Source organism: Schistocerca piceifrons, chromosome 3 (assembly GCF_021461385.2).
Source record: "Schistocerca piceifrons isolate TAMUIC-IGC-003096 chromosome 3, iqSchPice1.1, whole genome shotgun sequence".
Lineage (NCBI taxonomy): Eukaryota > Metazoa > Arthropoda > Insecta > Orthoptera > Acrididae > Schistocerca > Schistocerca piceifrons.
In genome coordinates this window covers 366,129,619-366,154,860 of record NC_060140.1, presented here as the reverse complement: position 1 = coordinate 366,154,860, position 25,242 = coordinate 366,129,619, and the positions used below count along the sequence as shown (strand labels likewise).

The window sequence follows — 25,242 nt, the reverse complement described above, 5'->3', positions numbered from 1 at the left end:
TGTCGCGGCATGCTACCAGTGCTAGAGACTGCGATGGAGCTCCGTATGCCACGGCAAACTGGCTGACACTGACGGCGGCGGTGCACAAATGCTGCGCAGCTAGCGCCATTCGACGGCCAACACCGCGGTTCCTGGTGTGTCCGCTGTGCCGTGCGTGTGATCATTGCTTGTACAGCCCTCTCGCAGTGTCCGGAGCAAGTATGGTGGGTCTGACACACCGGTGTCAATGTGTTCTTTTTTCCATTTCCAGGAGTGTAAATAGTTGCCACTACTAAAGTTTCAACACTCGTATTTTATGCTAAATAAAAATTAAAATATTATTGTATTATTATAAAAACAAAGATGAGGTGACTTACCGAACAAAAGCGCTGGCAGGTCGATAGACACACAAACAAACACAAACATACACACAAAATTCAAGTTTTCGCAACAAACTGTTGCCTCATCAGGAAAGAGGGAAGGAGAGGGGAAGACGAAAGGAAGTGGGTTTTAAGGGAGAGGGTAAGGAGTCATTCCAATCCCGGGAGCGGAAAGACTTACCTTAGGGGGAAAAAAGGACAGGTATACACTCGCACACACGCACATTTTTCCCACGTGGAATGTTTCCTACCATTATATAAAAATATTATTGTAGATTGATTAGATGCTTTGATAAACAATACAATCAATACAAATCTTACATATTGATGTTTTTTTGCCTGAATCCTTTGCTCAGCTTCTACCTATCCACGTATTTTTGAATTTTACTTACTGATACCACTTTCTTTACAACTTAACAGTACCAATCATGTGGAGGCAAAAATACAAATTTCCACCGTTACTTCAGTGTAGCACAGCATGTGTTTGTTAACCATGTGGCACCCCTTTCAGATATCTCATTTAGTGACGATCAGCATACTTCAAGGAGGGGTGTCCATTTTCTGCCACCTCATCCTGAGAAGCTAAGCTGACACTCCATAGCTCCATGCTGATTCTTGGCATTGGGTGAAGTCAGTGTTCTCGCATTAAAAAAAAACCAGCAGTTGTCATGTGTGAATGTTTTACTCCTTTATACTGGAGAGTTGATATGTGAGTAGAGTGATAATTTACAAGGTCATCATGGGTTCAGAGTTCTACACACACATCTTTTTTATTTTATGAGTGAATAATTAAAAATATGTAATAAAACTGAAGATTAACTTTACCTGTGCATTATGTGCAGGACAATAAAATAATACAAACAAGAACACTACAGTATGCAGTTATAGATAATCATAATGTTTATGGTTTCATATTATCATTCTAGCAGTCTCTTACCCTTAACTAATTACACCCAAGATATTTTTCCTTGAACATAATATGGTTTTCTTTTCTTGTGACTACTAAGCAAAAGAAAAGGACATATGCCTCTTCTGTTCAATATGTGTGGAGCAGAAATTTGTGTTTTGAATGTTTTAATGACTTGTATCATATAACACATTGTCAATATAAAGTTCAGGAAGAGACTTCATGAGTGATAATATGACACAATATGCATTACAATTATCTTCTGTTTTGAAAACAAAGGCCTAATGACCTGAATCTGGTCCCACATCAGTCTGCCAAGGCCCATTGAAATCTGTGAGTTATTGGGCTGTAATGAAGCTGACTGATGCTGGATTCTTATTCTTCATGATGGCATGGGCCTTTCCTACAGATTATTTAAACCTTTATCTCTTGTCTCTTTGATGTAGGCTGCTTCTTAGCAGGAACTATCCAGACTGATTTTGATCTCTGCTGCTCCTAAGACTTGAAAAAACTTTAAAAATTGGTTCTGGAAGCTGATTTGTTATAAATGATAAAAGCTATTTGTTTAACACTTGATTTATTGAGAGTTGGTGCACACTACACACAATGTTAAAAAACAGCTGAGCGTGAGTACAGTTAATTACTTACAGTCAATACTGTGACGTGAAGGCAAGGGAGTAAAGGTACATTAGAAAAGTGTCTTCATTTGTTCCTAAACAAGCAGAGACAGATTTTTTGTGAATGTGTCAGGAAAAATATTAATATTGCAGCTTGGGGTAAAATATTAATATTGCAGCTCGAGGCCACTCCACCTTTGTCTTTAACCGAATAATTATAAATGCCCTCATGGGGTTATTACAAGGTGTAGCTTCGCATTGATAGAATTCTGTAATGTAATCATATAATGATGTCCAGGTTGCCTAGAGGTAGCAACTTTGACTAGTAATTGAAACATCATGGACGCCAGGTGTGAACCCAGCCGCAGCTTAAATTTTGAATAAGAATAATCAGCAATTGCGACCGAAGGCTACCGAGGTAAGGAATCACCCTCATTCTGCCAATGGCCTTGTTGAAGAGGACCAGACAGGAGTTTCAGGACAACTTCCTTCCTTTGGGTTGGAAACTGCCCCTAAAAGATGGAAAGATCCATGATGATCGATGGTATGAGGATGCAGAAGTCAATGATAACCACTGCATTAAACACACACAATGTAATTCTGCACAATCTGCAGCCTGTAATTGATGATCTTTCAGTTGCAAGAGATTCAGGATTAGTCCTCCACCTCTGAAAGAGACTGTCAAGGAGTAGGTGACCATGAGAAAAACACTTAACAACTGACAAAAGGCTAATGTGTGAAATAGGGGTTAGGCGACCACTCACCTAAGGCGGATCAGTACATGGAGCAAAGAAACATGTAACAGAAACATACTGTGAGTCAGTGTGTGGAATATCAGAAGTTTGAACATTTTAGGGAAGCTAGAAAATCTGAAAAGTGAAAGGCAAAAGCTCAATCTAGATATGGGGGGACAGGGGGGGCTGGGGGGTTAGTGATGTGAAGTGAAATTAAATGAATTGTGATAAGAATTTCTAGTCAGGTGAATATAGGGTATTATCAACAACAGTAGAAAATTGTGTAATGGGAGTAAGATTTGTCATGAATGGGAAGGTAGAGCAGAGGATGAGTTACTGTGAAAAGCTCGGCAATAAGGTTGTTCTCATCAAAATCAACACCAAACCAGCACCAACAACATTAGTTCAGATATACATGCTGCATGGAACTGGGATTTGTTCTCCTCCACTGCCGCTTTTGAGCCTCTCTGTACTGATGACATTGATGCGGTGGTTCAATCGGTCACCACCGGCATCGTTACTGCCGCCGCGTCTGCCATTCCCCGTTCTTCTGGGTCCCCTCGGCGGAAGGCTGTGCCTTGGTGGTCCCCTGAGATCGCTGAAGCGATTAAAGATCGCCGGCGGGCGCTCCAGCGTCACAAGCGACATCCCTCCTTAGCCCACCCTATCGCCTTCAAACGGCTGCGTGCGCGGGCACGCCTCCTCATCCGCCAAGGCAAGAAGGAGTGCTGGGAGCGGTATGTGTCCACCATTGGCCTCCATGTCACTCCCTCGCAGGTCTGGGCCAAGATTCGACGCGTCTACGGCTATCGGACCCCTGCCAGCGTCCCTGCGCTCTCACTGAATGGAGCCGTTTGTTCTGACTCCGACGTCATTGCAAATCGCTTAGCAGAGCATTTTGCTATGAGTTCCGCTTCTGCGAATTACACCCAGGCCTTCCGCTCCATTAAAGAGCGGATGGAACGTCGGAGCCTTTCGTTTCGCACCAACCACCCGGAATCTTACAATGCTCCATTCAGTGAGTGGGAATTTCGCAGTGCCCTAGCTGCTTGCCCTGATACCGCTCCTGGGCCAGATGGCATCCACTGTCAGATGCTGAAACACCTTTCAGTGGCCTGCCAGCGGCGCCTTCTCGATCTTTACAACCGTCTTTGGGTCGAGGGGGAGTTTCCGTCGCAATGGCGGGAAGGCATTGTCATCCCCGTTTTGAAACCTGGAAAGACCCCTCTGGAGGTGGACAGCTACCGTCCCATTAGCCTCACCAACGTTCTTTGCAAATTGCTTGAACGGATGGTGAGCCGGCGCTTGCATTGGGTACTGGAGTCTCGGGGCCTTCTGGCTCCGTCTCAGGGTGGGTTCCGTAGAGGCCGCTCCGCCACCGACAATCTGGTGAGCCTGGAGTCGGCCATCCGTACTGCTTTTGCCCGCCGTCAGCACCTGGTCGCTGTCTTTTTCGACATGCGGAAGGCGTACGATAGGACATGGCGTCATCACATTCTTTCTACGCTTCATGGATGGGGCCTTCGGGGTCCTCTGCCGATTTTTATCCGCAATTTTCTGTCGTGTCGTACCTTCCGCGTGCAAGTCGCGGCCTCGTATAGTTCCTCCCACATCCAGGAGAACGGTGTGCCACAGGGCTCTGTTTTAAGTGTCTGTCTGTTTTTAATAGCCATTAACGGGCTTGCTGCGGCCGTGGGAAATTCTGTCTCCGCTTCCCTGTATGCTGACGACTTCTGCCTTTATTACAGCTCTACTGGCATTGCAGCTGTTGAACATCAGCTACAGGGCGCTATCTGTAAGGCGCAGTCTTGGGCTGTAGCGCATGGGTTTCAGTTTTCGGCAGCCAAGACCCGCGTTATGCATTTCTGCCGGCGCCGAACAGTCCATCCTGAGCCGCGGCTTTATCTTGCCGACGAACTCCTTGCTGTGGTGGAGACCCACAGGTTTTTGGGGGTGGTTTTCGATGCCCGGTTGACTTGGCTGCCTCATATCCGGCAGATTAAACAGACGTGTTGGCGGCATCTAAACGCTCTGAGATGCTTGAGCCACACCCTCTGGGGCGCCGATCGCTCTACCCTGTTGCGGCTCTACCAGGCGTTAATCCAGTCCCGTCTGGATTATGGGAGCCTGGCTTATGGCTCAGCATCCCCATCTGCGTTACGGGTGCTGGACCCAATTCTCCACAGCGGGATACGCCTTGCCACTGGTGCTTTCCGCACCAGCCCTGTGGACAGCGTACTAGTGGAGGCAGGTGTACCTCCACTGCGGGTACGACGCCAACAATTACTGGCTGCTTATGCTGCCCATGTTTTTAGTTTGCCCGGGCATCTACATTACCGTGTCCTGTTCCCGCAGTCGGTCATCCATCTGCCGGACCGTCGGCCCCGGTCGGGTTGTCCGATCGCCATACGCATCAAGGAGCTTCTCTGCGGGCTTGGGTTTTTCCCTGTTCCGCCTCCTTTCCAGGCGCCTCTGCGTACACCCCCGTGGTGTGTTCCTCGCCCTTGCCTTCGGCTCGACTTGGCACAGGGCTCGAAGGACTCGGTCCCTCCAGAGGCCTTCCGCCGCCGCTTTTATTCCATCCTTGCCACGTATCAGGGCTCTGGAATTGTTTACACCGACGGTTCGATGGTTGCTGGTCGTGTCGGGTATGCGCTAACTCTAGGGGGACCATTCCGAACAACGGTCCTTGGCGGCTGGCTGCAGCGTTTACACTGCTGAGCTAGTCACCATCTTTCGAACCCTAGAGTATATCCGCTCCTGCTCAGGTGAGTCCTTCGTGATCTGTAGCGATTCCCTGAGCGGTTTACGAGCTCTCGACCAGTGTTTTCCTCGTTCTCGTCTGGTGATGGCTATCCATGAGTCCCTGCATACTCTTGCGCGTTGCGGCCGCTCTGTGGTCTTTGTGTGGACCCCCGGTCATGTCGGTATCCCGGGCAATGAACATGTTGACCGCCTGGCGAAAGAGGCCATGTGTAAACCATCTCTGGATGTTGCCCTCCCAGAGACTGATTTGCGGGCAGTCCTCCGCCGAAAAGTTTTTGCGCTTTGGGACGCTGAATGGCGCGATCGGATTACACCCAATAAACTCCGTGCCATTAAGGAGACGATGACTGTGTGGCGGTCATCCCTGCGAGCCAACCGCAGGGACTCCGTCGTCCTTTGTCGGCTCCGCATTGGCCACTCCCGGCTAACAGACAGTTATTTACTGCGCCGGGAGGACCCTCCTCTGTGTCGCTGTGGGGCAGCTTTGACAGTGGCCCACATTCTATTGGCCTGCCCCCTTTTAGCTGTGGTCAGGCAGACATTTGCGCTGCCTGATACGCTCCCTGCCCTTTTAACAGACGACTCCACTATGGCTGACTTAGTTTTACGTTTTATTCAGGCAGGGGGATTTTATCATTTAATCTGAGTGTTTCTGTTTTATTTTATTGTTTTGTGTTGATTCTGGCCTTTGGCCTGTGATTTTCAACTGATTTTTTTTTAAATGTGTTTCTAAGTGGTTGGCTTTTCCTTTTTTATTTCTACGGTCGGCCAACCACCGTCACACTCTGTGTGGTTTTAGTTCGTTTTATCTTGTCCTTGTCTCAGTTTCTCTTGTTCTGTATCGTCTGTGATCTCTTCTGTTCCTCGTTTTTATTCTCTGTGGGTGTTCTTTGTCTTTGGAAAAAGGGACCGATGACCATAGCAGTCTGGTCCCTTTACTCCCCCCCAAACCAACCAACAAAAAATTGATATTTGCTAATTCTCCTTAAGAATTCAAAGAAACATATAGTGTGAGGATGAACCCATCATGGGCTAGATATTGAATCTTGATCTTCCTCCCTTACCTTTTTATTTTACTTTATTTATTTATTTTTTAATTTTAAAATGAGTGATCATTAAAAGCCTTTCAGTGCTAACGGTGTGAATACATTTGAACATTTTTGTACATACAGTTTTTCATCTTAAAACTGAAACATTGGGCATTTCATGACCAAACTGTTCACTCCATCTTTGATGCTAGCTCACGACACCATTACTAACACATGAACATTCTATGAATTATTTTTAATACCAGCTTATTCTGAGGAAACTTTTTTTAGTTTCCCCTCAAGGCTGTCAAGTCTTGGAGTGAGAGCACACATTTCTGGATTTCTTTTACAATTCAATGCATATAGTCTTCCCTTACACCCAAAATACAGAAATATATGTACATGAGAAGTGTTAACATTGCATTTTAGTACTTAGTTCCACCTGACAGTAAATAAAAAAAAATTAAGATTTTGATATTAATATAGAGCACAACTGATAATTGCTTCAAGATTGTCACCTCAAAAAAATTTTATTTTGTAGTATTTTAATTTTAACACACATTTTAACTATGAGAATTAATGTGTAGTCGGCAATCATTGCTATTGATTGAACTTTGTATTATGGGAAATATGCTTTTCTGATCCTAACAGATGTACACTGATGGATTATTTCTGTGGAATGTGGATGAAACAGTGAGACTCCACTCACTCATTAATTCTGAACCAATCTACTACTATGTTTTCTCATATAGAGGAACCAGAAGCTTTTGTGGTAACCCAGAAAAAGATTCACTAGATTTTGGTAAGTACTCTTTAGAAAGTGCAGATGGCTTGTTTCATTTTCTACTGTAGTGCCTGACTGCAGTCATGTATATTTGTTTCTGCAGGTGCTTGTCATGGTGATGAGCTTCAATATATATTCTCAATGGACAACAGATACAGAAATGAGAATGACAGTAAAATGGTGGATATAATTACAATCTGTGGACTGATTTTGCTTCTTTTGGGTAAGCAAAACAAAGAGGCTACAACTTGTTAATCTGCTACTTTAATTAGTAGTTGCGTAATGTGCAGTATTTCTGTTTCTTTTACTTTAAATTGTTATTAAACAAATAAATCTTAATTTTCATACATCTCGTAATCATTTTATAGTAAAAGAAACAAGTCAGAAATGTCGAATAAAATGTCAATGAAATAAATCAACACATAATGAGAAGCAGCAGCATTGTGTCGTTAATATATTTGTTGTGAATATTCAACTATGTTTACTCAGGAAGACTTACAGGTAACTTACATCTTGCTAAAGTTATCAATTGATTGTTCATGAACTCTTACACTGAGTGGTAACACCCCTACATTAGGTTATTGAGTAGCACCATTTTCACAGTGGAGTTAGCTTTGTGTTAAGAACGTTTTTTCCTTTTGGTTTAAAGCCTATTTTCATGTGCGTATATTGGGAAATGGAGCATTTAATCCTAATTAGTAGGCAGGAAGAATAAAATTGTCTTTATTTCTTGTACCATGTGAATGATAAGTGATTTCTCTTCTTCAGTAATTCTGATTTGTTTTGTTTATTTATTTATTTATTTAATTAATTTTTTTTTTATTTACATTTTCTTCAGACTTAATACTATGGTTATATTTATACTTATAAAATACACTATATTCTGCAGCTGTTGCTTCTTGTGTCTATTTTTTACATTCATCACATTACACCTGATATGCTAATGCCTCATGTTACAATCACTATCTTAAAATTCATTGAAGGAATATAAACATTTTTTTATTAGAAAAGATTTTAATTTTGTTTTAAAAACATCTCCCCTGTACGTTCTTAGAGAGTTTGGTAGCTTGTTATACCAAATCAAACCACTGATTAACGTTGTTCTGTTACGGAAATAGTTACACTTTGTTCCAGTGTTGTGATCGTGTACATCACTGCCCATGATAGCTTCCGTTGGTTGACTTATAAAAAATACAACTATTTTGAAGATGTACAGAGAATATATTGTCAGATATTCGTGCGGCACAAACACTTCACGACATGAATCTCTATGTCCCATCCCATGTATAAGGCTTATTGCTCTTTTCTGTAGTAGTAGTATTCTTTTTAAACGTACATCAGCTGCACAGCCCCATAGTTCAATTCCGTAATTGAGAAAGGGGTGAAGTGTGCCATTATAAACTAATTTCAGTGCTGGCTAGGAACTATCTTTGCGAGCTGGCTGAGGAGATATATGGCACTACTGACTTTTCCGCATACAAAATTAATGTGGTATGTCCACCGCAAATTTTCATCAACATATACACTCAGGAATTTACAGTTACCATTTTCTGTTGCATATATATCACACACTATTCATACTGTTGTGATGAGAACTGCCTGTTTTAAATGTCAGTAGTTGAGATTTGGTGACATTCACCTTGAGCCCCTGATCATTGAAGTATTTTGTAACTTCTGTTACACCACTAGTAGCAAGAGATTCTAGCTCTTTCGATTTGCTCCCATAGAATAAGATTGACGTGTCATCTGCATAGCTTACAATATGGGAGTTAAAGGGTTGGGCAATGTCGTTAATATATATAAGGAAGAGAAAGGGTCCAAGGATTGAGCCCTGTGGTACACCTTGTAATACAGGTTCACTGGTGGACTGGGAGTTCATGATTTTATTATCTAGTTTGTATCACAATTTAGTGCTTTGCTTATGATTCAACAGGTACGTGGTTAGAAGATTCGTGGCTTGATCTCCAATATTATAAGATTTTAGCTTTTTGAGAAGTACCCTATGGTTTACCGTATCAAATGCTCTTGTCAGGTCCAAAAATATACCTGCAGTCTGCATCTTCTGGTCCAACAGACAGTAAACTTCATGGATGAACTGTGTAACTGCTGTGGTTGTACTTAGCTCTTTTCTGAAGCCATGCTGCGAATCTACAAGCAGTTTATGTTTTGTGAAAAAGGCATTTAGCTGAGAAAGGATAATGCTTTTGAATATCTTACTAAATGTGGAAATTAATGATATTGGTCTATAGTTGGAGACTTCTTCCTTACTTCTCTTTTTATACACTGGTTTCACTACACTCATTTTTGGAACCATTGGATACATGTTTTCTCTAATGCTACAATTAATCAGGTGAGTAAGAGGTTTAGAAATTTCTTTTAAGCTTGCTTTAGTAATAGCACTGGATACGCCATCCCATCCAGATGAAAATTTTTGCGAACCTCCTGCTCATTCGCTTCCACAAATTCAAATTCGGTACACTGGGTAAGATGGCATCGGGTCTCTACCTGTGAATCTATAATATGGGTTGATTGTTCACTAGTAACGTAGTAGTTATTAAAAATGTTACATATGGTATCTGGGTTTTTTATAATGTTACCATCATGTCTTATGCTGAGTGGTTCCATGTTCATCTTGTTGGGACCTTTTCGGTATTTGTCAATCAGCTTCCAGGATGATTTGCTTATGTTGTCAGACTGTTCTATTGTTTTGCTGATTATCTGCCTCATTAGATTGACAATTTCAGTTTTAAAAGTTTGCTTGGCCCTATTGCATTTTTCCTTGAAAACCTGCATAGTAGTAGCTTCATAAAGCTGGTTTAGATCATGTACTTGCTGCCTGAGCCTAATCAGATTTGTTGGGAGTTTTAGTGTAGGATTACTTCCATTCTGACAGTGTTTAACTACCTTCTGGATTTCTCTGACTAGGCAACTATATTCATAATGATGCAATAGGGTTGAGTAGAATTCATTCCATTTCTCATCCGACCCTTTTACCTGGTACACAGAATCCCCTTTCTCATTTGCTAGTTTGTCTTTAAGAGCATTAATATTTGAGGTATTCAGCATTCGTTTCTGTAGCACAATTTTTGTTATTTTAGGCATAACTGAATTTTTGTATTCTATTACCTGACAGAAGTGGTCAGAATAAAGAAAATCTAAGTTACTGTAATTTACCTTATCTATAACATCTTTGTTGATTATAGCATAATCTATTCTAGAGGAACATGTGTCCGTCACTCTGGTGTCAGAGTTCACTATATTTACAAGGTTGTATGAGGTCAGTACATCACTGAGTTTCAAGTTTACTATACTATTTAAGTTTGCATCTGTATTAAAGTCACCTAATATAGTAAGGTCATTAGAACCAGCTTGACCAGCAACAGCCGGCCGAAGTGGCCATGCGGTTAAAGGCGCTGCAGTCTGGAACCGCAAGACCGCTACGGTCGCAGGTTCGAATCCTGCCTCGGGCATGGATGTTTGTGATGTCTTTAGGTTAGTTAGGTTTAACTAGTTCTAAGTTCTAGGGGACTAATGACCTCAGCAGTTGAGTCCCATAGTGCTCAGAGCCATTTTTTTTTTTATCAGCAACACTACTAAGTTTATCCATAAACAGCATTACATCAGCATTTGGTGGCCTATACACTCCAATCACTTTATGTTTTGGCAACTTAAGATCGTAATGTGGAGAGCAATACCTGTCATTTCAATTGATCCTTCTTTGGTGTGGTGTTCAAGAAAGGAAATTTTTTTAGCTTCTACATCCTTATTAACATAAATTGCCAAACCACCACCTTTATGGTTTTGCCCACAATAACTACTTGCTAGCAAGTAACCTTCTAATCTATAGTATATTATTTCACTGCATTTTAGCCCATGTTCTGTTATTACTAGTACATGTGGCAAGTGTTCCTCTATGAATATTTGTAGAATGTCTAGTTTGTTTCTGAGATATTGCGTATTTAAGTGCATTAACTTTAAGGGTGTTATCCCTTCTTGTTTATTTACCATTTTGCACAAATCAAAATTGCTTGAGTTACACTTTTTACGACATTTTGCATACACTGGTTTTTTGGAACTGACCTGCAATGACTGAGCACTTTTCTTTGCACGCACGGGACTCAGTCATACCCGAAATGCATCCCTGAAATCTATTATTATGGTCCTTTATTCCAAAAAAGTCTCGCTGTTGTAGCCCAGAGGAATTGGAGATTTCTCCACACTGTCTTTCTCGCACAGTTTGCTTATGTGGGAAACTAGCTTGGCCTTCCCTTTCCTGTTTAAGTGGAATCCGTGTTTTGTATGTTCATCACGACTCATCTTACTCAAGTCTACCAAATGTACATGGCTAAATTTGTCACACAGTTTCTTTAGCTTGGCATTGTAGTGTCAAATCTCTCTGTTTACACATGACCACATTGGTAAAACATGTCGCACTGGCACGTTTGTGATGACAATGTTAATTTGAAATAGTTTTGGTAATACGTTACGGAAGCCTCGCAGGGCTGTCTTGCTTTCGTTTTTGTATACGTCGTTGCCACCGCCAATAATCACAATGTGAGCGTCCTTTTCCAACTGACTTGTTTCTGTTGTAATATTCTCCACCACTGCATTTAACATTGCACCGGGCTTGATTTTCGCGAAAACTGAATGCTTTGAAGGCATACTTTCGTGAAAACGTTTGGATAGATCTTTGCCATGACTGTCAGCATACAGAAGAAGCCCTTTGGTGCATCTTAAGGTTGGCAAGTTCTTTTTTGGTTCTTTAGCCGGAGTTTTGTGATTACTTTCTGGTTTGTTTATGTCTATTGTGTTACCACAATCCGCTACAAGTGCTGAGAATTTGTTTGATAATGGTATCACTGGGGCTGTACTTACATGTAGTTCTTGCTTGTTTGTTTTTTTTTTTGCACACGCCACATTTTCTGCGCGGAATGACTATTAACAACGGCATTGTCTTGAGTTAGGGTCCGTCATCGTCACTTACCATAAATACACGAATAATCGACACGTACTTTTTCCTGAATTTAAAGATGGAAAAACTGGAGTATTCAGATTAATTGTAATAAGGATGTTACTGCTCTGTCTCCAATAGTAGCGTTGTTGCAGCCTCAGTCGGTGAAATGTCAGTAGAACGTTAGAAATGAAGAGTTAACCACATGTTAACTTATTAATTATTGCTACAATTTCTCATTATTGCTTGTACACAACTAAAAAAACTTATTCATTGCAGAGGCAAGAGAACATTGGAAACTATGCTGTGCGAAAAAAGTATGATGTGAGCAACTTGGCGAAAAAACCAAATGTGGCTTCAGGAAATGAATGGTAATAGCCTGGCATTTAGCGGTCAAAAAGCAAAGCATCTGGACCTCAAAAAAAGCTCTGTGATTATGTGGATGAGAAGTGACAACATGGATGTGCAGCGACTAGTGAAATGTGCCCTCTAAAAGAACTAGGCATCACCAGTTTCACAACAAGCTGGGGCTGGCTATCAAGGTTTTTCAGTCAAAATGGGTTAAGCTTCCAGAGGAAAACTACCACCGCTCAGTGGGTTCCAGGTGATTAAGAGGACAAAGTAGTGAATTTCCATTGCTATTTGATATATTTTCACTGCAAATATTCCTGTACATTATCGTAAATTGGTAACACAGAAACACAGATCAAATGCCAGTCTATTTTCAGATGGCACTCGACAACTTTGTGAACAGGAAAGAGGTCATGATGTGAACTGGTGGGAGTAAGAAGCCAAGGTGTACTGTGATGATGTGTGTAACTGGTGATGGACCAATGCTACCACTTAACGTGATATTTAAAAAGAAAAATATTCTGAAAATATCAGCAAAAGGCATATTAGTGAGAGTGAATCCAAAAGAGTGGATGGACAGTGACCTTGTGGTTGACTGAGGGGCACATGTTCATCAGTGTCAAAATGGTGCATTACTGAATTTACGTAACATTTTGTGCCCGGACAGCTTCCGTGGACATACAACTGAGTAAGTTGCAAAAAGGGAAAATTGACTTGGTCATTATCCCTGGAGGCCTGACATCTGACCTGCAACCTCTAGATGTGTGTATAAATCAGCCATTCAAAGGCGTACCTCAAAAGCAATGTACGCAGTGTGTGGCCGATGGAAACCACAAGTTCGCACTGATGGAAAAATCAAGTGGCTGTATTTGTACCAGATTTGTGAGTGAGTGAAATGTGCATGGGACTCCGTACTGCAACCACTAGTGGAAAAATCCTTCAAAAAATGTGGTATCACAAATTCACCAGTTGGAAATCAAGATGACACTCTGTGAAAAGAAGGTGATGACAGATTCTTCTGCTAGTGGTGGTGATGAAAGTCATGATGAAAAGAATCAATGAGTTGGAATAATTTTTGTAACTAAACCACAAATTGAAGTCAATATTTCTTTTTCCTTCCTCCCTAAAAATTAGGATGCATGGGTTATTTGATGGCATGGATCATTCAAATATGTATGGTATTTTGCTGCCCAAATATCAAACTACACCTGCTCCTTTCAGTACCTCATTTCCTCATCTAATGCCCTCAGCATCATCCAGTTCAATTAGTCTGCACTCTACTATACGTGTTCTACTTTTGTTGATGTCCCTATTATAATGAATTCCCATCCTCTTCCAATTATTAGTTATGCTCTACCCTAATATCAAAAGCCTTTTTATGATTTTGGAAGGAATTGCATTTGCCAGAATTTGTAGGGTACTGCTCCAGGTGTGTTGAATGTCCAGATAACTTAGGTGGCTGCAGCTACATAACATCAACAACAATCCCAATTACTAAGGAATGCAACATGACCATTTTCAAAATACAAATGAAACGAGAGATCACAGTGCATGACAGTTTAAACCATTGTTCGGTGGGGGTACATCAGTCCTGATCTGTACAGCTCCACACACATCATTTATAAGCTGCAATGTACAGTGATCTCAATTAATTTTTACCTCAGAAATAGTCAGGATTCGCCTGTAGTTGGGATTGTCAGTGATGTTTGCCAGCTGCATTCCTGTAAGTTATTTAAAGAATCACGTTACCTGCTCAAAAATTCTGTGGATGTACCCTTGACCAAATCTTTTCAAAAACAATGTCATAAGGAAAACACTTTATGGTAGTGTATGTTAATTGAAGAGCAAGATATTGCACAGCCACTTTAAGAAAGAAAGTTCAAAGTTTTCATTAATTTAGAGATAGGGGTTTCAGCATAAGGTTGTGTTAAAACTTAGGGCCCAAAGTGTTAACTCAATAATCCTAGAATCGTACTATAAAACCAATGGCAGTTGCTATTTGTATTGCCTTAGAACATTCCCCACCAGAATTCAAATAAAGATACAGAGGTAACCAGATTGAAATCAAAACCCAGATGAAGATATTGTAAATACTTCCATTTTCTAAATTTTCATAAATCTTTCAGTGCATCTTGGTACTGCCCATCCCAGCTCCATATATTTTTGCTTCACAATAAATATACGATGATTTACTTTATGTAAACAATAGTATATTAAGACTTTATGTGGAACCCGTCACACCTAACGAAGATGTAAATCATTCTTTATTCAGTGGTTCTGGAAATTCTTTTATGACCCTTATTCTCTCTGGCTCTGAATGGATATGCTGTAAAAATTTAAACTTTTCCAATTTACTAATGGTAATCCTTTCAGCTCTGAATCAGTGCAATAATACCTTGAGCAAGTTGTATTGTTCTTCCCAAGAGTTTTGTACAGTGAATAAATTATCTACTTACATTATAAACTTCTTAATAAAATCAGACCTCAGTGTTAAGTCAGATACCAATATGAACACTGACACCATAATATTGAAACTGAAGAGTAATACTTTAAATTGGTGAGATTGGCCTTTGAACAGAAAGATTGTATGTTTATTTCTGGTGTTAAGGGTACAAGCCAATAGCTAGTGCTTAAATCACACTTACGGGGTCAACAAATTTAGCTGATAATTATTTTAGACCTGTTGGATGGTTCCTATGTATTTCAGTTATTTGATTGAATATACAGGCATTGACAACTACTGATACTCCTCCGTTAATCTTTTTTATTGAAAGTATAGAAACGTTACAAACCTCACCCTGTCTTGTTTTGAGATACAGTACATTTGGTCTAAGAGTCTACAGATTTTTACCTTAAAAAATTGGAAAAGAACTAAAACTCCCAAAGAATGGCTGCAATCAAATAAAGGTGCAAACAGTTATTTTCCTCTAAAAGTAACATATTGTTTTTATTTCTTGTCATTGTTTATTACATATAATTGAACAAATATAAATTTTTGGAATGAGCAGCAAATTAAAAAGTAATTAAAATGAGACAATTTAAGATAGGGCAAAATCAGCATCATCAAAACCTCTCTGAATTATGTTAGAACCCTATAGATAGTACTACCCACAGCCTTCAAACATGTCACAATTTCTATAATAGTGCCTGCTATTCATAACCTGCAAAGAACACACAAAACACAACTGGATCCAGAAATATTGCCAATGAGGATATTAAAATACAGTAAACTGCTTGTAAAATATTACTTGTTGAGATTTTACTCGATTCTGCCACACTTGTTAAAAGGTGTTTCTAGGCACAGATTGCCTTTCACACAGAATACCTCTGATGTTTCACAAACTATAGGCAATGAGTTTGTTTGGTATAATATGTGGTGTAGTACAGCTTGTTTCTGTAAGATGGCCCACTGTCAGTGGTATGATTTCTTAAAAATGCCAGTCTCCCAGCTGTAGAGATCTTTCTAAAGGATGCTGTTGTATATCATGCATGACAGTTGTGTGGTTACACTGTTATCTGCTAGGAGGTGACTAACGGTATCGGAGACTTGTCTCCCGCAATAGAAGTTGCGGTGAACATTGTACAAGTATGAGTCAGTAGCTGACAAATTAATTGAATTATATAAGAATGTAGTGGCTTATTCTCTCTCTCTCTCTCTGTCTGTCTGTCTGTGTGTGTGTGTGTGTGTGTGTGTGTGTGTGTGTGTGTGTGTGTGTGTTTGTTTTTTATAAACCTAACTTGAGTGTGATGTTGAACTATGTAGTTTGTTAGTTCATTTTGTGTTAATATACACTGCGCCCCCCTCCCCCCCAATTCAGTATCAACTTACAAAGAATTTATCTACTTCGATGCATATATATAATAAATAATCACTTGAAATAAAAAAAAAAGCAAATTATCATCATCACTGCTCTTTCCTTTCTCAGACCTTATGTCTGGTTAAAAGTGGAAAGTGATGCGGACCTTGATCAAGCGTGACTTCCTTTTAACTGTACGGTATATGTTACATTGCATTTAAGAACTTTCGGATTATTGAACATGTATCAATAATTACAGATTTCTGTAGTTGTATATATACGTTTGGATGTAGCTGTATTGCGTTGATGCACTGGTGGATATTGTGTGGTATGACTCCTGTAGTTTATAGTATAATTGGTATAATGTCAACTTTGTCCTGATGCCACATGTCCTTGACTTCCTCAGCCAGTTGGATGTATTTTTCAATTTGTTCTCCTGTTTTCTTCTGTATATTTGTTGTATTTGGTATGGATATTTCGATTAGTTGTGTCAATTTCTTCTTTTTATTGGCGAGTATGATGTCAGGTTTGTTATGTGGTGTTGTTTTATCTGTTATAATGGTTTTGTTCCACTATAATTTGTATTCATCATTCTCCAGTACATTTTGTGGTGCATACTTGTATGTGGGAACGTGTTGTTTTATTAGTTTATGTTGTATGGCAAGTTCTTGATGTATTATTTTTGCTACATTGTCATGTATTCTGGGGTATTCTGTATTTGCTAGTATTGTACATCCGCTTGTGATGTGATCTACTGTTTCTATTTGTAGTTTGCAAAGTCTGCATTTATCTGTTGTGGTATTGGGATCTTTAATAATATGCTTGCTGTAATATCTGGTGTCTATTGTTTGATCCTGTATTGCAATCATGAATCCTTCCGTCTCACTGTATATATTGCCTTTTCTTAGCCATATGTTGGATGCGTCTTGATCTCGATGTGTGGCTGTGTTAGATGATACGGGTGCTTGCTAAGTAGCTTTTCTTTTTCCAATTTACTGTCTTTGTATCTGTTGATGTTATGTGATCTAAAGGGTTGTAGAAGTGATTATGAAATTGCAATGGTATAGCCGATGTACTTATATGAGTGATTGCTTTGTGTATTTTGCTAGTTTCTGCTCATTCTATAAATAATTTTCTTAAATTGTCTACCTGTCCATAGTGTAGGTTCTTTATGTCGATAAATCCCATTCCTCCTTCCTTTCTGCTTAATGTGAATCTTTCTGTTGCTGAATGTATGTGATGTATTCTATATTTGTGGCATTGTGATCGAGTAAGTGTATTGAGTGGTTCTAGTTCTGTGTTACTCCATTTCACTACTCCAAATGAATAGGTCAATATCGGTATAGCATAAGTATTTATAGCTTTTGTCTTGTTTCTTGCTGTCAGTTCTGTTCTCAGTATTTTTGTTAGTCTTTGTCTATATATTTCTTTTAGTTCTTCTTTAATATTTGTATTATCTATTTCTATTTTTTGTCTGTATCCTAGATATTTATAGGCATCTGTTTTTTCCATCACTTCCAAGCAGTCGCTGTGGTTATCCAATATGTAATCTTGCTTAGTATGTTTTCCCTTGACTGTGCTATTTTTCTTACATTTGTCTGTTCCAAAAGCCATATTTATATCATTGCTGAATACTTCTGTTATCTTTAGTAATTGGTTGAGTTGTTGATTTGTTGCTACCAGTAGTTTTAGATCATCCATGTATAGCAAATGTGTGATTTTATGTTCGTATGTTCCAGTAATATTATATCCATAATTTGTATTATTTAGCATGTTGGATAGTGGGTTCAGAGCAAGGCAGAACCAGAAAGGACTTAACGAGTCTCCTTGGTATATTCCATGCTTAATCTGTATTGGCTGTGATGTGATACTATTTGAATTTGTTTGGATATTAAGTGTGGTTTTCCAATATTTCATTACTATGTTTAGGAACTGTATCAATTTAGGATCTACTTTGTATATTTCCAATATTTGTAGTAACCATGAGTGGGGTACACTATCAAAAGCTTTTTGGTAATCAATGTATACATAGTGTAGCGACCTTTATTAGTTTTAGCTTGATATGTCACCTCTGCAGGTATTATCAGTTGCTCTTTACATCCTCGTGCTACTTTGCAACAGCCTTTTTGTTCTTTGTTCATAATTTTGTTCTGTGTTGAATGTGTCATTAATTTCTGTGTAATGACTGAAGTTAATATTTTGTATATTGTTGGTAGGCATGTTATGGGGCGATATTTAGCTGGGTTTGCTGTGTCTGCTTGATCTTTAGGTTTCAGATAAGTTATTCCATGTGTAAGTGTATCAGGGAATGTGTATGGGTCTGCAGTGTAACTGTTAAATAATTTATTATATGAATATAATAGAGGGAAACATTCCACATGGGAAAAATATATCTAAAAACAAAGACAATGTAACTTACCAAACGAAGGTGTTGGTATGTTGATAGACACACAAACAAACACAAACACACACACAAAATTCAAGCTTTCGCAACCAACGGTTGCTTCATCAGGAAAGAGGGAATGAGAAGGAAAGATGAAAGGATGTGGGTTTTAAGGGAGAAGGTAAGGAGTCATTTCAATCCCGGGAGCGGAAAGACTTACTTTAGGGGGAAAAAAGGACAGGTATACACTTGCGCACACACTCATATCCATCCACACGTATACAGACACATGCAGAAATATGTAAAGGCAAAGAATTTGGGCAGTACAAATACCTTCAAAAAAGACTTCCCAACATTTATTTGTATTCAGTGTTAACAAAAATCTGTTTGTCAAAAATGACTTCCTTGCTAATGCCAGTCTGTATTATATCCTCTGTACTTGGCCATAATCAGCTATTTTGTTGCCCCAACACCAAGACTTATTTACTGTTTTGAATTTCTCGTTTCCTAATGTAATCCCCTCAGCATTGCCTGATTTAAAATAACACTGCATTCTATTACCCTTATTTTGCTTTATTTGATGTTCATCTAGTGATGTCTTCCATAGACACTATCCATTCCATTCAGTTGAAGTCTTCTGCTGTCTCTTACACAATTACAATACCATTGGCAAGTCTCAAGGTTTGTGTTTCTTTCTCCTCAACTTCAATCCCCTTTCAAATTTTCTGCTTGGTCCTATTCCTCTGAAGATAAACCATTTCCTATAAATGGAGAAATCCACTGACTTAAACAACTTTGATAAAGGGTAGCATTTTGTGACCTGGTATGTGGAAATGAGAAGCTTAGATATGGTGAAACTGGTCGCCTATGGATGTGTTACTGTTGTTTGCATTTATGGAGAATGCTTGCAAGGTGATTAAACCTTGATGTGGCTATAAGTTGTTGGACATCTATGCCTCATTGCAGAACATGAAGTTAAGAAACTTGACCACTCTTTCCAGTAGTACATCCAGTAGTACAGGTAGCAATTGTGGCAGATCTGACAACAGAGCAAAAGTTTTTCAGAGTGCACTGTTCTGTTGTCATTGTCGAACATGGAGCTCTGCAGCTGATGACGTGTATTTGTTCCCATGTTGCCCCAGTAACATCATCAGTTATGATTGTGGTGGGAACAGGATCATAGCGACGGGTCCGTAGATCTATGGGAACATGTTGTTTCATTAGATGAATAATGTTTCTTGTTATATTAGTCAATGATCATGATTGGATATGCCATCGTCCAGGTGAAGAGCTGCTTGAAACATGCACCACACCACAGATACAGGCCAATGTTTGCAGTTTTATACTAATGAGGGCATTCATCTGAGCTTTCATGGAAGCTGTGGTAGTAATCAAAGGCACTGGGGCAGTTGAACATTATTGGTGACCACCAGCATCCTTTTATGCTTGATGTCTTCCCAGGTGATGATATCATTGTGCAAGGGCAGAATTGTGCTACAGTGGTTTGAAGAGCATGATAATGAACTGAAATTGGTGTCTTAGCCAACAGAATCACCTGATCTATGCAGTGCAGAATCATTGCTGTATTGTGTTCCGAAGATGTACCAACATGCTGTTTAGCAGGTGGTCATAAAGTTGCGACTTGCAAGTGTATATTTTGCACACCGGGTGGAATAGTGTTCCATGTCTGGCTTTCCCAAGGATCTTAATAATTCTGAAGAAATGTTGTCTACTTTGGAGCCTTGTTTTGACTTTGGTCTTTCAGTGCATTGTAAGATTCTTGCAGTATCATATCACCCACCTCATCTTCGTCTACGCTCTCTTTCCTTTTTATAACACTGTCTTAAAATTCATTTCCCTTGCCTGGTTCTTCTGTTTATTCCATCCACCTTCCAGCTTCACCTTCTTCACTTAGAATTGGCTCCCATCTGGTCTCTGAATTTCAAAGTGCTACTGTTGCCCTTTTTTTCAAAATGTATCATTAACTCCCCTATATAGAAGAATCAGTCTTTCCCCTACTCATGATGTTGTTTGGTGGTGTGGTCTTCAGTACAAAGACTGGTTTGATGGTTTGATGCAGCTCTCCATCTATCTCTATCATGTGCAAGCAGTAACAATTGCAACTTAGATCCTTTTGAATCTGCTTACTGCATTCATCTCTTGGTCTCCCTCTATGATTTTTACCACCAACACTTGCCACCAATACCAAATTGGTGATCCTTAATTTTTCACAAGGGAATGGTCCAATGAGACATGTCAAAACCTATCCTGAAATTTTTACAGAGGAAGAAGGCAACAAAAGAAATGCACTACCAGAATTTTACCTGCTATGAGGCACTGGAAGTATTTTGTAAAAAATGTTGAAGTTACACATTTTTGCCATGCAGAGAATAGCTTATAACAGCGTTTTTATAGCCCTCCCCACATAGCAAGTGACTCGGCAAATCACTCGTGCAGTGGTGCATAGACACCAATTCTAAGCACCTATAGTGTGGTTTACAATGTAGCGAAAGGAAGTGAACATGTACGAGTGAGCATTTGCAGAAAATTCACTACCATTCGCTTGTATATGGGTTGAATAGTTTATATTAGAGGGAACAGAGGAGAAAATGAGGTAGCAAACATTGCCTATGAATACAATGTTATTAGGTTTTAGTTTTTGGAGCTAATATTCGGCATGCAGGATACAACAAAATGCCAACAGCTAGAAACAGACTAAAAATATGGGGGATGAATAACCCATTTTTCAATTACTTGGGATCGGTGATATTATTTGATGACTACGCTTGGATAAGCACGTAAAGTTACTATATTAAATTCTAAGCACTATTGACCGCAAAAGGGTCAAATTAGTATGACAGGCTTAATGTAATTGTGTGAAAGAACGTACAACGTCACCTTCATTGCCCTTAATATCTAATGACCAACAGAGGTCATTTTGAATAGAGCTATCGGATATGTACCAAAATAGTGTAAAAAGAACCAAAAGTTAAACTAGTTTATTAAAATCAGGTACTTAATGTACTGAACCATTAAGCTTAATCAAGTGAGGTCTGTGAACGCATATAGCGTGGAACAGACAAACTATCTTTATGTTCTAATAGCTGTTGATGTGGAAGGTCCAATAATGTAACGGGCTTAATATACAAGCGTGATAGGACGTAAAACATCGCTTTCATCGCCCTTATTGTCTATTGATCTACAGAGGTCAAATTAGCATGACGGGCTTCATTAATTGTGTGAAAGGACGTACAACATCGCCTTCATCACCCTTATTATCTAATGACAAACAGATGTCATTTTGAATAGTGCTATCGGATATGTACCAAAATTGTGTAAAAAGAACCTAAAGCTAAACTAGTTTCTTAAAATCAGCTACTAGAGGTACTGAACCATGTAGCTTAATCAAGTGAGGTCTGTGAACGCTTATAACGTGGAACCGACAAACTACCTTTATGTTCTAAAAGTTCTCATACTGCAGTTTCATTTCAGATATAAATCCAGGGTCATCACTTTTCTACATGACCCAAATCTCGTGCTAAGCTAATGATGCTAAATAAATCAGCAGTCTACAAATGTGTGTGTGTGTGTGTGTGTGTGTGTGTGTGTGTGTGTGTGTGTGTGTGTGTGTGTGTGTGTACTCAATGATATCAATGGGTCATGACAACATGAGGCACCTGTACATTCCACAAGCCTTGAGGATTCAAATAAAATCATTAGAGATGGTTTTGTAGAAATCTGATAAATCATTAGAAAGATACTGGGTAGCACTAAGTTGTTTGGAATCCACAATCCTTTCTCAATTTAAATTACTTGCAACTTTATATGGATCAAACAAATGAAACTGTTTGTTATGCTACTTAAAATCTCCCTTGTTCTTCAGGATTACCAACTGGATTCTGTATTTCATTTTTTAACTCAACTTCTCTGGCTGGGTTAGGATTATTGTAGAACATAACAACGCACTGCAATAATGGTGTTAAGGTAAAGTATGTGAAATAGCAACCACACAAATCTAAATTAAAGTTATTTCATCTGATGAGTGCCTTCTCAAATACATAGTTGTGTTAAATATTATTAAGCATTCAGTTAAAGGCACAGAAGTTTTCAGTTCACGATGAAAAAGTGAACTCGGTGGTTTTCCTTTTAGTACATCTATTTTTCCAAAATTATTTAATTCTGAAATAGTTTGTGTAAATTTTATAATTGAATAAGTAAAGACTGTGACCTGAAGTGTATTGAAGGCACATGAAGAAGATCTTACTGATGTGCCTGTCCTCTGTTCAATATCTCTGCTTTACCGTGTGTATTTGTCTTTATTCTTTTGGTTGTGTGAATGTCACTCACATATTTTTTCTGAATTGCATTAGTAAGAGAATCTTAACTTGAAACATGGTTGAATATTTTAAGTGTAACATATTGTGTTTGAGCTGGAAATAATAAGCAGCAATATGAAATACGTAAGACTGTTTGTTTCAATGCATTGTTTTAAAGCATTTTAATATTTGTAAATATAACAATGTTAAATATTTAAAATGCCATTTAAAGGTTTAATTATAAAACTATTTGTTGTGATTTTATTCCAGGAACCCGAATGCTCAAAAGAGGTTCAGAGATGAATGGGAGAATGTTGCATCCCATGAGGTTGAATATTTTAATATAAGTCTTGAACCACATGCTGCATTTGGACTGCTTCATGAACGTGCACAGTTCTGGGCATCCCTTCCTTTAAGAAGCCAGCATACGCATTCGTATAAATTCAGAGATGAGTTGTAATGTAACTGCCTTTGACAGCATTGGAACAAAGTTAACATTAGCACATAGCTCAAAATTTCTATTTGTATTCTACACTGTCTGTACTAGTGAGACTAATTCCCGAGGGATGATACAGCAAAGTAAACTAATTTTCTCTGTGTTCTCCCTAATATCAGCAGTTTAGGCTTATTAATAGAAATGATATACAATTATTTAAAGCATTAGACATTAGTTCGTGTGCATCATCTTCAAATGCAGACACTTATTTTGTGCCACATATTATGTGATTATAGAAAGAGAGGAAAAAAAATTAGAATGAGTACATTTTAGTTTGCATACAAACTTACAGTACAAATTAATGTCATTGGTCTAATTAAAATGTGGAAGTCAGTATCATTCAAAAAAAGTTCTGGTATCAGTTAAGTTTTATTTTAATAACACTGTCAGTGATTTAGATCTACGTGACTAACTTTGCAGTTCACACTTCAGTGTTTAGTTGAGGGTTTAGAGAACAACTTTAACTATTTCTCAACCATATCAGTCTCTGATAGCACACAGGAAATATGAACACTTGAACCTTTCTGTGTGATCTCTGATGTCTTTTACTTTATTATTATTGTCATTTCTTCCTATTGGGGTGGGGGAAGTTAGTGATAGAAATTTCATGAAAAGATATGCATAGCAATATAATGAGCTTCATCCTCTTGGAAGGATTTCATAACAAATTAAGATTAGCATACTTTTCATCCTTTACTAAATCGTTAGGTTGATGGTCAACTTCATAGAACGTTTTTTTGGAAGTTGATATTCCAGTTGATATAGGTTTATTTATTGATTGTAATTTTTTTTGTAGTTCACTGTTGCTGTTTGAGTTTACATTTTGTCATTTAGAGATAGTAAGTGGAGCTGCGGATGTTAGAAAATAGAGTGCCTGAGCCATGTGTCGGCTCTCAACATATATAGTGCTGTAAAGATTGTTCTGAGTCCTTCCATTCCATCGTTAATTGATTCTTTCATATTTATCGTTATGCTGCGTACGATTCTGTTGAGATTCCCCTCTGGCGGCGTGTCTAGTCTTATTGATCTTCGAGTCGTTGCTTCCTGTTAGCCTTGTGTAAGGGAATAAGATATTTGGGGGGGATGGCCGGTTGGTTGCCTAGCAGTGACAGATTCGGTTGGTCGGTTTTTAAAATCTGGAATTAGAGAATGTCGTATGAGGAGACCGCAGCGTGGCATGGCGGTGGAGAGTTGGCTGTTGTTCCGAGAAGCCGCGTGGTCTATCCTGGCGGTGCGAGACGGGTGGGATGAGTTGACGGGACAAGGCTGTAAGCTCTTGCTGTGTGAACCTGGGGGACCACGACTGTGGTTCCGAGTCACTACTTGGTGGGAGCGGCAACGGGTGTCTTTAAATTTTCCATCTGGAGGCGGGAATGATGGACCAGTAACTCACCTAACCTGAAGAGTGGTATTTCGCCACCATGGGTGCAGAGAAGACGAGGGCTCCGGTGAGAGAGTGCTTGGCTGCATAACTGTGTCCAGTTGGGTATGCTGGTGATGTGTAAATGGTCGGTTGTGAGGGACCTTTGCATCGGAGTTCACCTGCTGTTTCTCTGATAAACTGTAAGTTAAGTTGGTTAAAGGTTTAGATGTTAATTGAAGAATTTTGATTTGTGCAACCAGCGTCTTTTCTGCCTTGTGGCCTCCTGTGTTCGGGTTTCCTGACCCTGTCGCCAGTGTATTTATAGACAGTGATCTTTTCCACTTCTTATTAGTACTGCCCGGTAGGAAGTGTATTTTTGGGCGGGGATTA

The 25,242-nt window shown here is 39.3% G+C and overlaps 1 protein-coding gene across 2 annotated transcripts in view; it reads left to right on the top strand.

The window, feature by feature from the left end:
* Positions 1 to 23,500, top strand: part of LOC124788043 (venom carboxylesterase-6-like) — a 147,887-nt gene extending 124,387 nt beyond the window's left edge. For both annotated transcript variants that reach the window (XM_047255102.1, XM_047255103.1), the window contains exons 8-10: positions 7,063 to 7,213; positions 7,299 to 7,418; positions 23,264 to 23,500. In XM_047255102.1, coding sequence (XP_047111058.1) covers positions 7,063 to 7,213; positions 7,299 to 7,418; positions 23,264 to 23,340 — 348 coding nt within the window. In that variant the 3' untranslated portion in view covers positions 23,341 to 23,500. The remainder of the gene's footprint in view (positions 1 to 7,062; positions 7,214 to 7,298; positions 7,419 to 23,263) is intronic.
* The last annotated feature ends 1,742 nt before the right edge of the window (positions 23,501 to 25,242 follow it).